At 41.5% G+C, this 15,314-nt stretch overlaps 1 protein-coding gene across 1 annotated transcript in view; it reads right to left on the minus strand.

The window, feature by feature from the left end:
- The window catches only part of LOC108529777 (phosphatidylinositide phosphatase SAC2-like), a 55,863-nt gene that overhangs the window by 10,882 nt on the left and 29,667 nt on the right, over positions 1–15,314 (minus strand). The window contains exons 2-5 of the mRNA XM_017872292.1: positions 11,553–11,689; positions 729–857; positions 338–505; positions 163–217 (exon numbers count right to left, since the gene is read on the minus strand). Coding sequence (XP_017727781.1) covers positions 163–217; positions 338–505; positions 729–857; positions 11,553–11,579 — 379 coding nt within the window. The 5' untranslated portion in view covers positions 11,580–11,689. The remainder of the gene's footprint in view (positions 1–162; positions 218–337; positions 506–728; positions 858–11,552; positions 11,690–15,314) is intronic.

Here is a 15,314-nt window from a genome sequence, read left to right on the forward strand (position 1 = left end):
TTTCCTACCTAAATGATTCCCATTCCATAGGAGAAAACATAGTGATCTTTAAAAATGTATCTTAATTAAAAAACATTTGCTTAACAATTATATCCAGATGTTTTAGAAACAAATACACCAATCTCAGTAGGGTTAGAATATTTTAGAAACAACTACTCACACCAATCTCAGTAAGATCTTGTAGCATGTATTTATTCCAAAAAAATCGGTCATCAACCTAGAAAAGGTGCAGAAACAACAGTTCAGAAACACATTATTTCAGTTTTCCTACAAAAGCCAAAACAGGCCATCACTTGTTCCCAAGGGCAAACCCTGCTCTATGAGCTGTGAGTGGTACCTTCTGCCAGAGGGGCCGACTATCCCTCTCCCCAGTGCTCTGCCTCTGCACCGAATTGGTCAGGTCATAGGTCAAGCTATAATAAAAGGATTCCGAGTCCATGAACATCTTCAGCAACTCTTCAAGCAATCTCCTCTCCAACTTCTCCTTCTCTTTACTTTCCTTAACCTATAAGAAATTAATGTACTATTACTACAGAAATTAAATGTAAAGTAGTCTGAGGATAACACATAAATTCCTAAGAGAGAAGTGAAAATAATCCCAAGGACATAAGCAGACAGTGCTTCAATATAACAAATGGTTTGAAAATAAATTTTCTGAGTAGATAATTATCTCTCCATTTAAAAATAATCAAAGATGAATTCAAAGCCCATATCAATTAAACTCTTACTTTCTTTTTATTAGGAGCAGACACATTGGATTTAATATGAGTAAAGGTCTTCAGTAGAAACTTTGAGTCATCAGGAGATGGTATAATCTTCTCTGGTTTGTTAATACCAAAATGATGCTTCTTACAGAGCTAAATAGGAAGAGAAAGATTATTTGTTATTATTAATATCTGCTTGTTAAGTGTTCGAGTGCAAAATTAAATGCTACTGCTCAGGCATTCTGATTAACAGTAAACCTCAAGACTTAGAAAAATTATCAAGTAGACAATTGATGGCACACACAGCTGTGAGTCCCATGATGAGAAAGCTACAGCAGAGGATAAAACACAAAGAATACAGGGCAGGATAGACTTAGGATTTAGAGGTAGAAATTCAGGTTAGGCTCATAATGAGTTCTCCTCTAACGTAACTGAAGAACGAAATGTTCTGGCTGAGGTTATTAATGCTTTGGAAATTAGTATCTAAGAATATAAAAATTGCAAAATGCACATTTGCTATGCTTCAGGATTATGATTTTACAGGTATCCGTGCTAAACACCGATGCTAATTGAGTGTTTTGGCTGAGAAGATGGCTTAAGAGCCTGCTCTAGTGGGAGCCCTAAAAGCTGGACATTTCAACCACTCCCTCTCCTCCTATGCTCACATGCACTAATGAAATCAGCTTAATAACATACGCTTTGGGTCCAGAGATTAGTTAAACTTGAAGAAGCTGTAATTAGGGGCTGCAGGAGAAGTGCTGCACAACTGACAAGGGTAAGGAAGGGCATGGGAGCGTGAATACAGCTGTGTAAAGATAAGAGTAGGCACAGAAGGTTCTAAAGAAGGCTACCTGGTTAAAGTTGAGGGTTTTACATATAATTTCATGTAGCTCAGCAAACAAAGCAAATATTCTGAAATGTACACACAAATTCTGTTAACAATATGCAGACCAATTCCATTTTTTCAACAAACTAGTTTCATTGCTACACTAAGTAGGAGACTCTTAATAAGAACTAATACTTAATAAATGCTTATTATCATCAGTGTGTTACAAAATAACTATTAACATAAAATGAGAAGAAAGGCGAATTTAAACTTTGATTATCTAAGAAAAGGGGGAGAGAGAGAGCGCGTCCCTGTTTTATTAAATTTGGAAGTAGAAACTAATAACCGGACTAAATTTTCATGTGCAATGGAATCTCCAGATGATTTCAAGCCTTTTCAAAATTATGGCTATCAAAAACTGTCCACACGGGTTTCACACCATGATTACAGCTTTAAGCTGCTCCTGCCCTACCATTAAAGACAAGGGAACTAAAGATGAGGCAGAAAAGCTTTATATTCCTTCTGCCAGAACAGCTCACTTTATTTCCCTTCAAATAAAACTAGCAAGAACTCCAGGTGACAGTGAAGGAGAGAAGACAGAACCAAGTGTATGGATATAGCACCCCTCTTTCTGTGATGGTTTCTGTTAGCACACAGGCCCATCCTCCTGTGCCCCTCTGCTCTGCACACGCCCGCTCGACTCCTCTTCCTCAAACACTGCTGTCCTCTCACTCTGCACTCCTCACTGCCTCCAGCTCCAGTCCTCCCATTCTCTCCCCAACCCACCCCTCCACCCCACTTTCACCCCTACCACTCTCCCAAGCTGCTGTCTCCAGCATGATCAATGACCTCCACTTTGCTAAATCCAATGCTCTTGGTTCTTAACCTCTCAGTAGCATCTGAGTCACTCCCTCATCCTACAATACACGGCTTCACCTGGCTCCCACTGGTCACTCCTCCTCTACCGCTTTGACTGGTTCCTTTCCAGCCTCCTGCTTGATGTCTAGGTGCCCCAAGCTTCAGTCCCTGATCCCCTTCTCATCTGCATTCACTCCCTCAGTGATTTCATCCAGACTCATGGATTCCAGTACCATCCACATGCCAACCCAACTTCCCAAATGTTTATTTCCAGCCCAGCTCTCTCCCAAAACTCCAGCCTCACATATCCCAACATTTCCACTGGGATGTCTACCAGACATCTCAAACTTAACACGTCCAAAACCAGACCCTCCCCTCCCCTCCACCAGCTTCACCTCCTAGTCCTCTCTGCCCCCTGCTCACCCCACTCCACCCACATTGGCTTCCTTGCTATTCCTCAACACAGCTGTCCTCTCTGCCCGGACACCCCCTCCCCAGATATCTTACCTCCATCTTCACTCCTGGGCACTCCCTCCACCACACTTACTGTGCTCAACTTTCATTTCCATCAGCGTTTATTACTTTCCAACATACTATAGTTATTGTGCTGATGTTTATCATCTGTCTCCTCCTTCTATAATGTAAGCTCCTTCAAGGCAGGATCTTTGTCTTGTTGACTCCTACCTCTAGTGCCTTAGCAGTGGCTGCCATTGGAGCTTTCAGAGCCATCACTCCCTTCTCCCATGAACATGTCGCACACACCCCACCCTCCTTGATACAGCATCACTGGGGCAGCAGAGCAGCAGTTTTAAACAGATGTTCCCCTTTGGTCTCCAGCTACTGCTTTGCTTGTGGCACCAGGCCACTGTTGGCTAGCAATTTTTATATAAAATGTTAATGATTAGGCCTATGAATAACGCTTAAAAACCTGAAAACATGCTTACTTGCTCAAGACCGAGCTACAGATTGTTACAATTTTAGTATTCAAAACGGGATACACAGACACAGTCATCCTTTTTTTTTTTTTTTTTTGAGACGGAATTTCGCTCTTGTTGCCCAGGCTGGAGTGCAATGGTGCGGTTTCGGCTCACCACAACCTCCACTTCCTGGGTTCAAGCAATTCTCCTGCCTCAGCCTCCCGAGTAGCTGGGATTACAGGCATGCACCACCATGCCCGGCTAATATTGTATTTTTAGTAGAAACGAGGTTTCCCCATGTTGGTCAGGCTGGTCTCAAACTCCCGACCTCATGTGATCTGCCCGCCTCAGCCTCCCAAAGTGCTGGGATTATAGGCGTGAGCCACCACGCCCGGCCAACACAGTCATTCCTTAAGAGCACTCAAGCCAGCAAAATCCTCCCCCTGGGAATCTATCAAAGGTCTGGCTATTTCAAGTAAATGTGCAACAGCACACCTAGTCTGCACCCAGGTTTTCCTCACTCAGGAAGACGGAGTCCATTTTTCTCTTCAAGGTTAGTTTCTGGGATTACGACCTGGGCTCATCATTCACCCCTTTCCTTTGTCCCAACCTCTAACAGCCCCTTTCCTAGCACCTTGGGACATGTTTGTTTACACATGTGAGAATCTTCTTTTAAATCCATTCCTCAAACCTGGAATCCACTCTGAGAGCCAGCAGGGGACAGTGTCCCAGCCACTGGAACTGCCACGACTATAATCTGATTGGGGCAGGTCAAGGAGTAAAGGCTCCAATGACACTGCTTAGGCCTCCTAACTGTCTCTCGGAATGTGGCGCTCATGAACACTCCCTGCTGTCTCTTCCTCTGATCCCCATGACAACAATCTCCCTGGGTCCTTCCCCACCTCTGGCTGTTTCTTCTCAGTCTCCTTTGTGGGTCTATCTTTCTTCTCTAAAACTGATGGTATTCCCAGTGTTCTACCCTTAACTCTCTTCTCAGTCTTCATGCTCCATCTAGAAAATGTCACCCTCTTTCCTCATTTTAACTACTACTACGTTTGCTAACGCCACTCCTTCACCCTAATCTCAAGACTGATACGTGACGTCTCCCCTACACTGAGACACACTGTGACGTCTCCCCTACACTGAGACACACTAGACTCTCAAACTCAGCATCTCTAGAACTGAGCAACATCTGCTCCCCAAATATTGTTCCTTCTCTGGTATGTCCTATTTCAGGTAATGATGGCACCAACCACAGGATCATTTAAGCAAGAAACCTTGGAATCATCTTCCATCATTCTCCTTCTCTAAGTCTCTCCTATCAACCCCAACCACTTCATCCTCATTGCTATGGTGTTGATTCAGATCCCTATCTTTTGTCCAGACCAGTATTTCTTCACGGAAGTGCTACCGGTATGGCACACTGGAGATGCTCTATGCAGGATTGATTATCCAACTCAGTGCAGACACTCTAACAGCTCCCCTCATGATCTAGGGAGTTCCACCTGAGCACCAGGCCTCAAGTGCTAAGCATGGCCCCAGGCTCCCATCTCCCATGAAGCCGGGTTGGTCCTCTTTACTGTGTAGGGGCCAAATTCCCACCTGCTACTGTCTGCTTCTAGATGCAGACCCAGAAAGGCTATGGCTTCAGTCTGATCGACTTTAAAAATTACTTATTCTCTAAGCTTGGCATTTCCTTCCTTACTGCCTGCCTTCCTCCCTCCCTCCTTCCTTCCTCCCCTCCCCTTTCCCCTTCCCTTTCCTTCCTTCCTTCCTTCCTTCCTTCTTCCTTTCCTTCCTCCCTTCTTTCCTTCTTTGAGACAGAGTCTCACTCTGTTGCCCAGGCTAGAGTGCAATGGCGCAATCTCAGCTTGCTGCAACCTCTGCCTCCCAGATCCAAGGGGTTCTCCCACCTCAGCCTCTGGAGTAGCTGGAACTACAGGCACGTGCCACCATGCCTGGCTAAGTTTTGTATTTTTAATAGAGACAGGGTTTCACCATGTTGGCCAGGCTGGTCTTGAACTGCTGACCTCAACTGATCTGCTCGCCTCAGCCTCCCAAAGCGTTGGGATTACAAGCATGAGTCACCACATCTGGTCTCTTCTATTTTTATTTCTTTTATCTACCCTCATCCTGGCCTTGAAACAGAGTTAATATAAGCCCATCATCCCTTAACTTCCTTATGTACAATTCCAAAATCCAAAAAACTCTAAAACCTGAAAGTGTATTTTTTAAGTTAAAAACTCATTTAATGACAAAGCATGCCCTGAACTGATATGAAGATACTGATAATCATCACTTACCTCCCTTAGTATGAATAGTCATACAATTCTTTAAAAAACATTAATGTGTTTTATTGTAGGGTAATGCTTCAGAACCACTTTAGACTGTAGAAAATACATGGAATAACCATTTGAAAACCCCAAAAAAACTTGAATTCTAAAACAAATATGGCCCCAGGAAGTTCAGATAAGGATTGTGGATCTGTATAACAAAGTTCAAACTCACGGAAACACCTTTACTGGAAGGCTTTCTCTGTCTCTTAAAAGTGATTTTTTTCTAAATAAAAATTTTAAATTGCTGGCCAGGTGCTGGGGCTCACACCTATAATCCCAGCACTTTGGGAGGTTAAGGCAGGCGGATCGCTTAAGCCCAGGTATTCAACACCAGCATGGGGAATACAGTGAGACCTCATCTCTTCAAAAAATAGAAAAAAAAAAATTAGCCGAGGGTGGTGGCACATGCCTGTAGTCCCAGCCACTTGGAGGGCTGAAGGCAGGAGGATCGTGCCACTGCATTCCAGCCTGTGTGACAGAGCGAGACCCTGTCTCAAACAAATGAGATTACTATAAATGTAAACATTTCCAATGAGTATGTCAGAATCTTCTACACAGTTACCTTTAGAAAATAAAGTACAGAGCACTACCTTTCTGAAACGGTTAAATTCAGTCCTGACAAAAAACAGGGATAGAGAAAATTACTTAGGATTCCTTCCCAGTCCTAAGGTATTTTGTTTACACAGAGCTCCAGGGATTACAATGCACAGCACTGGCAACAGGGTCACCTTCCCTTTTCCAGAGGCCCAGCCAGTTTTGTGTGGTACATGGTTAGGTCCTTATCACAACTCTGAAACACGAGATTTCAAAAAGAAAGCACCACAGCTACAACTCCCAGCTACTTCTCCACAAGCTCCACGGCACTTCCCTAGTTTTTTAATTGTGCTTGCAACTTACATCTTATGACTGAGATTAAGGGTTGATGTTGCTGCTGCCATTTAAGAAAAGGGACATAAATAATTTTATGTGAAAAGCTGGTATCTATATCCATCTGAAGCTAAAATTTTAAACAGATGTCTGATGGAAACTAAACAGGGAAAATGATGCGGTTATCTATTAAGGCAATGAGATACGCAAATAAGATATGCAGACATAGGACAAAACCTATATAACTTTAAAGGGTATTTTTTCTCTAAAGAAGCAACATCTACATCCTCATTGTTTAAACCATTACAGATTCCTCGTACCCTCATACAGATTTCTAAATTTTCTTTTTTAGAGACAGGGTCTCACTCTACCATCCAGGCTGGAGTGCTGTGGTGCAATCACAGCTCACTGCAGCCTCAAACTCCAGAGCTCAAGCAATCCTCCTGCCTCAGCCTCCTGACTACCTATGACTACAGGTATACACCACTACACCCAGCTAATTTTTTTTTTTTTTTGAGACGGAGTTTCACTCTTGTTGCCCAGGCTGCAGTGCAATGGCATGATCTCTGCTCACCACAACCTCTGCCTCCCAGGTTCAAATGATTCTCCTGCCTCAGCCTCCAGAGTAGCTGGGATTATAGGCATGTGCCACCATGCCCAGTTAATTTTGTATTTTTAGTAGAGACGGGGTTTCTCCATGTTGGTCAGGCTGGTCTTGACCTCAGGTGATCCGCCCACCTCGGTCTCCCAAAGTGCTGGGATTACAGGCGTGAGCCACCACACCCGGCCAACACCCAGCTAACTTTTAAATTTTTTATGGAGACAGGGTCTTGCTATGTTGCCCAGGCTGGTCTCAAACTCCTGGCCTGAAGCAATCCTCCCACCTCGGCCACCCAAAGTGCCGAGATTACAAGCATAAGCCACTGCACTTGACCCCACCTCTCTCTCTCTCTCTTTTTGGAGATAGTGTCTCATTCCATCGCCCAGGTTGGAGTGCAGGGGCACGATCACAGTTCACTGCAGCCTCAAAGTCCCGGGCTAAGGTGATCTCCCAGGTAGCTGGGACTACAGGGATGTACCACCACACATGGCTGTTTTTGTAGAGGCAGAGTCTCACCATGTTACCCGGGCTGGTCTCAATCCCCCTGCCTCGGCCTCCCAAAGTGCTGGGATTATAGGCATAAGCCACTGTGCCTGGCCTCTTTACATCATTTTTGTAAAATAGCACACTGTTTTGAAAATCAGGCACAGTGGCTCACGTCTATAATCCCAGCACTTTGGGAAGCCAAGGCGGGTGGATCACCAGGTCAGTAGATCAAGACCATCTAACCAGGCTGACACAGTGAAAACCCATCTCTGCTAAAAATACAAAAAATTAGTCGGGTGTGGTAGCACATAACTGTAGTCCCAGCTACTCGAGAGGCTGAAGCAGGAGAATCATTTCAACCAAGGGAGGCGGAGGTTGCAGCGAGCCGAGATCACGTCACTGCCCTCCAGCCTGGGGGACAGAGCAAGGCTCTGTTTCAAAAAAAAAAAAAAAAAAGTCAGTCTGGCAGTTCCACAAAAGGTTAGAGTTACCATATGACCCAGCAATTCCATTCCTAGGTACACACCCAAGGGAGATAAAAACAAATATACCACCAAGAACTTGTACGCAAAATGGTTTATGACAGCATTATTCATAATAGCTAAAAGGTGGAAACAATTCAAATGTCCATCAACTGATGAACAAAGAAATAAAATGTGACATACCCATACAAAGGATTATCTGGCAATAAAGAAAAATAAAGTACTGCTACACATTACAACTGGAACGAAACTTAAAAGCTATGCTAGGTGAAAGAAGTCCATCACAAAAGGCCACGTGGCGTATTATTCTGTTTATATGAGATGTCCAGAACAGACAAATATTTATAGAGACAGAAAGGAGATTAGTGGTTGCATGGTGCTGGGGAGCTGGAGTTTGGAAGGAAATGAGGAGTGGCTGCTAACGAAGACGGGGTTTTTTCGGGGGATGATGAAAGGTTCTAAAATTGATTGTGGTGATAACCACATGACTCTGAATACACTAAAAACCATTGACTTATATACTTTAAATGGATGAACTGTATGGTATTTGAATTGTTTTTTTTAATTGGCAAACAAATAAGGCATATATTTGAGATAAAAAGACAACAGAGGCAGAAAACTAGAAATTCTATTAATACCCATCTCTGAAATAAGATTGCTTCTGCTCCAATTACAGAACACAGACTTAGGCTTTAGCAAATCTGGGAACAGTGACCACACTAAAGGATGCTGCTGGAATAAATGCAGCTTATTCAAACTGATACACAGACATCCAAATCAGAAAGCCATACTAAGGAGGAATAAGTAGTTTTGTTTAACCAAGTCTTCCTGTGTTCTTAAAAAAATAATAAGACTAGAGGAAAATATGTAAAAATGCAAAACAGAAAAACTATTCTGAAACATGTGAAAGTAACACTGGTCCTCCAAAGAGCCTAGGTACAAATGGAAACACCCACCAAAACTCAGTAGAATATTGATAACAATTATTTCCAAGTGGGGGAATTGCTTTTCTTCTCTTTTACAATTTACTGTATAATCAAAAAACACAATGTAAAAGGATGAAGCTTCCAAAACTCTTTTAAATTGAGTTACATGGAAATTGAAATAAAGATACCAAGATTTAAATTAACATGTTAAAAGAAAATAAAGTCGTGATTTTCAACATGTGGTTATTTGCCCTTCCTGCTGTTCACTGTTGTAAAGCTCCTTTACCATAAAACAGGATTACAAGGAAAGAAAAAAATGGCGAAAGTGCAAATTGCTAAAATTGTAATCTCTTGAGAAAGGTGTACCAAACTATTCACTGAGATAGGATCTGGAAATACTTTCTCTATTGTTACTTTTACTCCTAATTAGCAGAGTCATTACGTATATTCAGCTCTTAATGTGAAGCACGATCTTGCCACCCCTGAGAAGTGCAGTAGTTTATGCTGTACAACCCAACAGCTGTCAAAATAATTATGTCTATGGAGGAAATCTCACTTTCCTTTTTATTTGAATATAATCTCTTTCCCTTAGATTATCGAGAGAAAGAAAAGGGAAAGTAAGAAGAATAATGAAGTTCTTAAAGCTTTGATAATATTCACACTTTGGGGCTTAAAAACTCCATGTAAATGTTAGTTCCTAAAGCCATCTTGGTTTTTTCCCCATTTATTAGTCAGCTACCAGTCTCAAAAATGTTACAGATTGGTGGCCATGAAGGACATCAGAAAACCTCCCTGAAGGCCTCAACCTTTTCTGAATGAGGTGTGACATTTAATTTCCCCAGAACTAGGAGTGCCAAATATGCAAATCCTGACTGGCGGATGGACAAAGTGCTGGGAGGGCTGGCTCCCGGCTCTAAATCAAACTGCCAGAGACCCCAGGCTTAGTGCTCAAACCCGAATGCCAGGCCAAAGGGTGCCCACCTTCAAGGGAAAGGTCTGTGATAACAAGCCATCCTGATCTTTCAGTGTTTCAGCAAAACCATCCAAAAGACATTGCCAGCAAATTTATTGGCTTAGGAAACTAATACAATTTTTGCTAGTCTGGCTGCTCTTCACCAAAAAAAAAAAAAAAAAAAAACGCAAACAAAACTATAAACATCTGCTTTTAATAAGCCTAATTGCCGCCTAGGCTTTTTGTCTCTCGATCAGCAATAGTGAATAGTGTTCTAGCATAAGTACCAACAAAAGGAGAATAAGAACTCTGAACTTTTTTTGATTCCTGTAACAAATAATAATCAGAGTCCGCTTCAATTCATTTTAATGTTTCTTAAAATTCAACTGTCAAACTTCCAGTGACACTTAAAGCATAAAATAGCTTCATTTTACTTATTCTTAAGGCAATTTAACCCTGTCCCCAAACTTCCTCCCCAAAAACTCTACATGGAAAAACATGTGCTGAGTTGTGGGGCAGTGTGTGCTTTGCTATCATTACCTGCTGTTCAGGTAACAGGGCGGCAGCTCAGCAGAGTTACACAGGACCAGGCAGCCTGAGTCTAGATCCAGGCCCCACCTGTACCAGCTGTGTGACTTAACCCTTGCCAGGCTGCCTTTGTTTTTATTTTATTTTCTGAAATCCACTCATTTTTCCCCCCCCACAAGACAAGGTCTGGCTATGTTACCCAGGCTGGTCTCGAACCCCTCAGCTCAAGCGATCCTCCAGCCTCAGCCTGTCAAAGAAAGGAGCCACCCACCTAGCCTCCTTTCTTTATTTGTAGTAATGCCCACTTCACAGGGTGGTCCTAAGGACTAAATATTATCATCTATGTAATACACAGGGCCCGCCTGGCACAATGAACCAACAGTGAACAAAACAGACTATGGCTACATCAGAGTGAAGACAATTCCTAGGCATGAAATCCCCACACTGAGAGCAAACCGGACATAAATGCTTTCATGGGTTACTTCTACGAGGAGGCAGCACCTTGCGGGAAAAAAACACTAGCCCTAGGCAATCTCATATATTTCGTCCTTAAATCACTCTACTTGTGGACTTGAGCTCTTCTCTGGAAAATATACAGATTACATTAGACGAGTGACTGTCTTCCTTTTAAAAGCCTTTCTTTTTAAACTGTAATAGGGTAATTAGAAAATTTTCAAGAAATGCGGATAAAAGAGGATATAATAAGAGGTCTCCTTTTCTTAACTCACTCCTTTTCCCTAGAAGTTTTCAAACTGTATTGTGGCCCTAGGGCTCCCTGGAAACAGAAGGTGGCTTCCAAGGAGAGATCAAGTGGACAGAGCCCTAGAGATTCCCCCAACACTACTTCAACCACAGTGGCCCTGCTTTTATGTGTCTTCTATACTAGATTTCATGGATTTTCAGACAAGGATTCCACTACTAAAATGAAGTTGGAAAATCATAGGATTAAATTATTTTAAAACATTACCCAGCTCTAAAATGTAAGCCTGTGGTCTACTGAACCAAATCCTCATATTTGCTATTACATTTATATCAGGTTTCCATATAATTTCTCTTTATTTCATCTTACCTCTAGCTCAAGATCCTGAGGTTCCATTTCAGAAAGTGATAGCACAGCAATTTTGGTAACTTTACAGACCTCATGGTCTCCTGGGAGTTTGCCCACCAATGCTTTCTGCCGAATTAGAATAAGCCACCATGGAAGATCTGAAAGAGGAGAGTCATAATAAAGTCTGGCGTTTTTAGAGTGCTACTGTTCTGACAAGTTGAAGGTGAATAACCTAACAACGATAACAAAAAAAAAAAATGTGCATCCAAAATAAACTTTTAAAGTAAAACATGTCACAAAGACATAAAATAACCCTTAAACATGTGAAAAGATGTTCAATCTCACTCATAATCAGAGAAATGTAAATTAAAACCAGTTGTGACACCATGCTCACCCATCAGATTGGGAACAATTAACCAGAATGACAACACATGTGCTGGCGAGGCTGCGAGAAAACTGAAACAGCTGTGCAGGTGAGACTACCAACGACAAATACAACTTTTCTGGAAGGAAATTTAGCAGTACCTAACAATACAACAAATGCACTTACCTTTAATCAGTCCAGTGATCCCACCCTTGGGAATTTACCCTGAGGGTACACCTCAACAACAAAGTATATACACTGAAGCCTATTTTATAATTACAAAACACTGGAAACAGCCTAATGTCCAGATACAGGACAGTGGTTGAATAAACTATGGCACATCCATGCAATGGAGTACTATGCAGCTGTAAAAAAAAAAAAAAGTATTCTATAAATTAATAAGGAAGGATTCCTGGATGCATTAAGTAGATAAACTGAATATATTATTAACATACCGCCATCCCTTGGTATCTGCGGGGGACTGGCTCCAGGACCCCCGTGGATACCAAATTCCACGGATGCTCAAGTCCATCATGTAAAATGGCATAGTATTTGTATATAACCAACGCACATCCTCTCATATACTTGAAATCATCTCTAGATTGCTTACAATACCTGATATAATCTAAATGCTATGGTAAACAGTTTTTAAACTGTATTGTTTAAGGAATAATGATGAGAAAAAATGTCTATACATGTCCAGTACAGATGTAACCATCCTTTTTTTTTTCCAAAAATTTTCCATCCATGGTTAGTTAGAGCCACAGATAGAGAACTCAATGGATACACAGGGCCGACTGTACATAATAAGGCTATGTTACAATAACATAATAAATACAGTTTTTGTTTTTGTTTTGAGACTGGATCTCACTCTGTCACCCAGGCTAGAGTGCAGTGGTGCAATCTCAGCTCATGGCAGCCTCTGCCTCCTGGGCTCAAGCAATCCTCCCACCTCAGCCTCTAAGGTAGCTGGGACCACAGGCATGCACCACCATGCCCAGCTAATTTTTGTACTTTTTTTTAGAGATGGGGTTTTGCCATGTTGCCCAGGCTAGTCTCAAACTGCTGGGCTCAAGCAATCTGCCAGCCTTGACCTCCCAAAGTGCTGGGATTATAGAAGTGAGCCAGCCAATAAAATATATTATCAAATCAAAGCATAAAAGAATACCTAGATTGTACTACCCTTCATGTAAGAAAGAAAATATGAGGTGATACATATCTATACATACAGTCACGTACCACATAATGATGTTTCAGTCAATGATGGGCTACATATGCAGTAGTGGTCCCTTAAAATTATAATGGAGCTGAAAAATTCCTGTCACTTAGTGACATCGTAACGTAGCATGACATATTACGTGTGTGTGTGATTCTGGTATAAACCTACTGCACTGCTAGTGATAGAAAAGTATACAACATACAATTACATATGTACATAAGACTTGATAATGATAATAAATGACTGTTACTGGTTTATGTATTTGCTATACTATACTTTTTATCATTATTTTAGGTGTACTATTTATAAATAAGGGTAAAAGAAAATGTTTTGCACAGTTGTACAATGTGTTTGTGTTTTAACCTGTTATTACAGAAGAGTCAAAAGTTTTAAAACATTAAAGAGTTTATAAAGTAAAAAAGTTACGGTAAGCTAAGGTTAATTTAGTATTGAAGAAAGAAAAAAATTTTGGCAGGGCATGGAGGCTCATTCATGCCTGTAATTCCAGCACTTTGAGAGACCCAAGTAGGAGGATTGCTTGAGCCCAGGACTTCAAGACCAGCCTGGATAACATATGGAGACCTCGTTTCTACAAAAAATTTAAAAATTAGCCAGGAGTTGGGACACGCACCTGTAGTCCCAGCTACTCAGGAGGCTGAGGTAGGAGGATCGCTTAAGCCTGGGAGGTTGACGCAGCAGTGAGCCATGGTCATGCCACCGCACTCCGGCTTGGGTGACAGGGAAAGATCCCATCTCATAAAAAATAAAAAATAAAACAAACAAAAAAATAAAAACCAAAAAAAATTTAAAAAAAAGAAAGGAGAAATTTTAAAATAAAGTCAGTGTCGCCTACACGTATGGTGTATATAAAGTCTACAGTAGTGTACGATAATGTCCTAGGCCTTCACATTCACTCACTGACTCATCCAGAGCAACTTCTGGTTCCGCAAGTTCCATTCATAGTTAAGTACCCAATGCAGGTGCACCATTTTTATCTTTTACACCATATCTTTTATACAGTATTTTTACTGTACCATTTCTATGTTTAGATGAAATTGCCCAACAATGCATTTCTCATTAAGTGACGCATAACTATATGTATCCATGCATTTGTACAAAAACAAGAGGAGAGAGAAGTCAGTGAGATTAGTTATCTCCACAGAGTAGGTGGAAATGAGGTAGAAAGAAGAGGGGATGGGAATAGGATAAAAGAGATGAGGGGGAAATGACAGTTCTCTGAGTATGCCCTGGCAAATGACTGACCGGTCTCTCAGTAGAATTCTGACTCTTAGAACAATGGTAATGTTTCACATATCCCTTCAAATAAATAGTTCAAATCAACCAGAATGTGGGAGAACCTCAAACTGCAAACCCAACTCTATTAAAAATTAAGTCTAGGCCGGGCATGGTGGTTCAAGCCTGTAATCCCAGCACTTTGGGAGGCCGAGACGGGCGGATCACGAGGTCAGGAGATCGAGACCATCCTGGCTAACACGGTGAAACCCCGTCTCTTCTAAAAAATACAAACAATTAGCCAGGCGTGGTGGCAGGCACCTGTAGTCCCAGCTACTCAGGAGGCTGAGGCAAAAGAATGGCGCGAACCCGGGAGATAGAGCTTGCAGCGAGCCAAGATCGCGCCACTGCACTCCAGCCTGGGCGACAGTGCGAGACTGTCTCAAAAAGTAAATAAATAAATAAACAAATAAATAAGAATAGAACTAAACTGTAGGAGATAGAAAAAGAAAAAATTAACCAAAGTAACTTCAGAAAACTATTTGGTAAAGATAAAGACAAAAAAAACCGTATGCACTATTGTACTCTGGTTACTAAATTTATTTTTCAGAAGAGTATGGGTTGGTAATTCTCCAACTACTTTGTGTGTACACTAGGACTGAACAGAGAACTAAATATATTGAGGAGAATGGAGGGAAAATGATAAAACAACCTAAAGAAACCTTTAATAAATACAAGACAGAAAGAAGCAAACACCCAATCTTTCCAATCCAAATTTCTACTTCTCACGAGACTTTTAATTAAACGAAAAATAGTCTAAGAAAGACAGCGTGCAAAAGCAATTTTTCAGTTTATGAGAGTACACCATTAAAAAAAACACTCCCCAATTAGACCCCAACCAAAATTATTGAAATGGTGCTTCAGGAATTTATTATAGAAAAATAACACCATGTATTTCCCATATAAA

The sequence above is a fragment of the Rhinopithecus bieti genome, unplaced genomic scaffold, assembly GCF_001698545.2.
Source record: "Rhinopithecus bieti isolate Rb0 unplaced genomic scaffold, ASM169854v2 scaffold_6710, whole genome shotgun sequence".
Classification (NCBI taxonomy): Eukaryota; Metazoa; Chordata; class Mammalia; order Primates; family Cercopithecidae; genus Rhinopithecus; species Rhinopithecus bieti.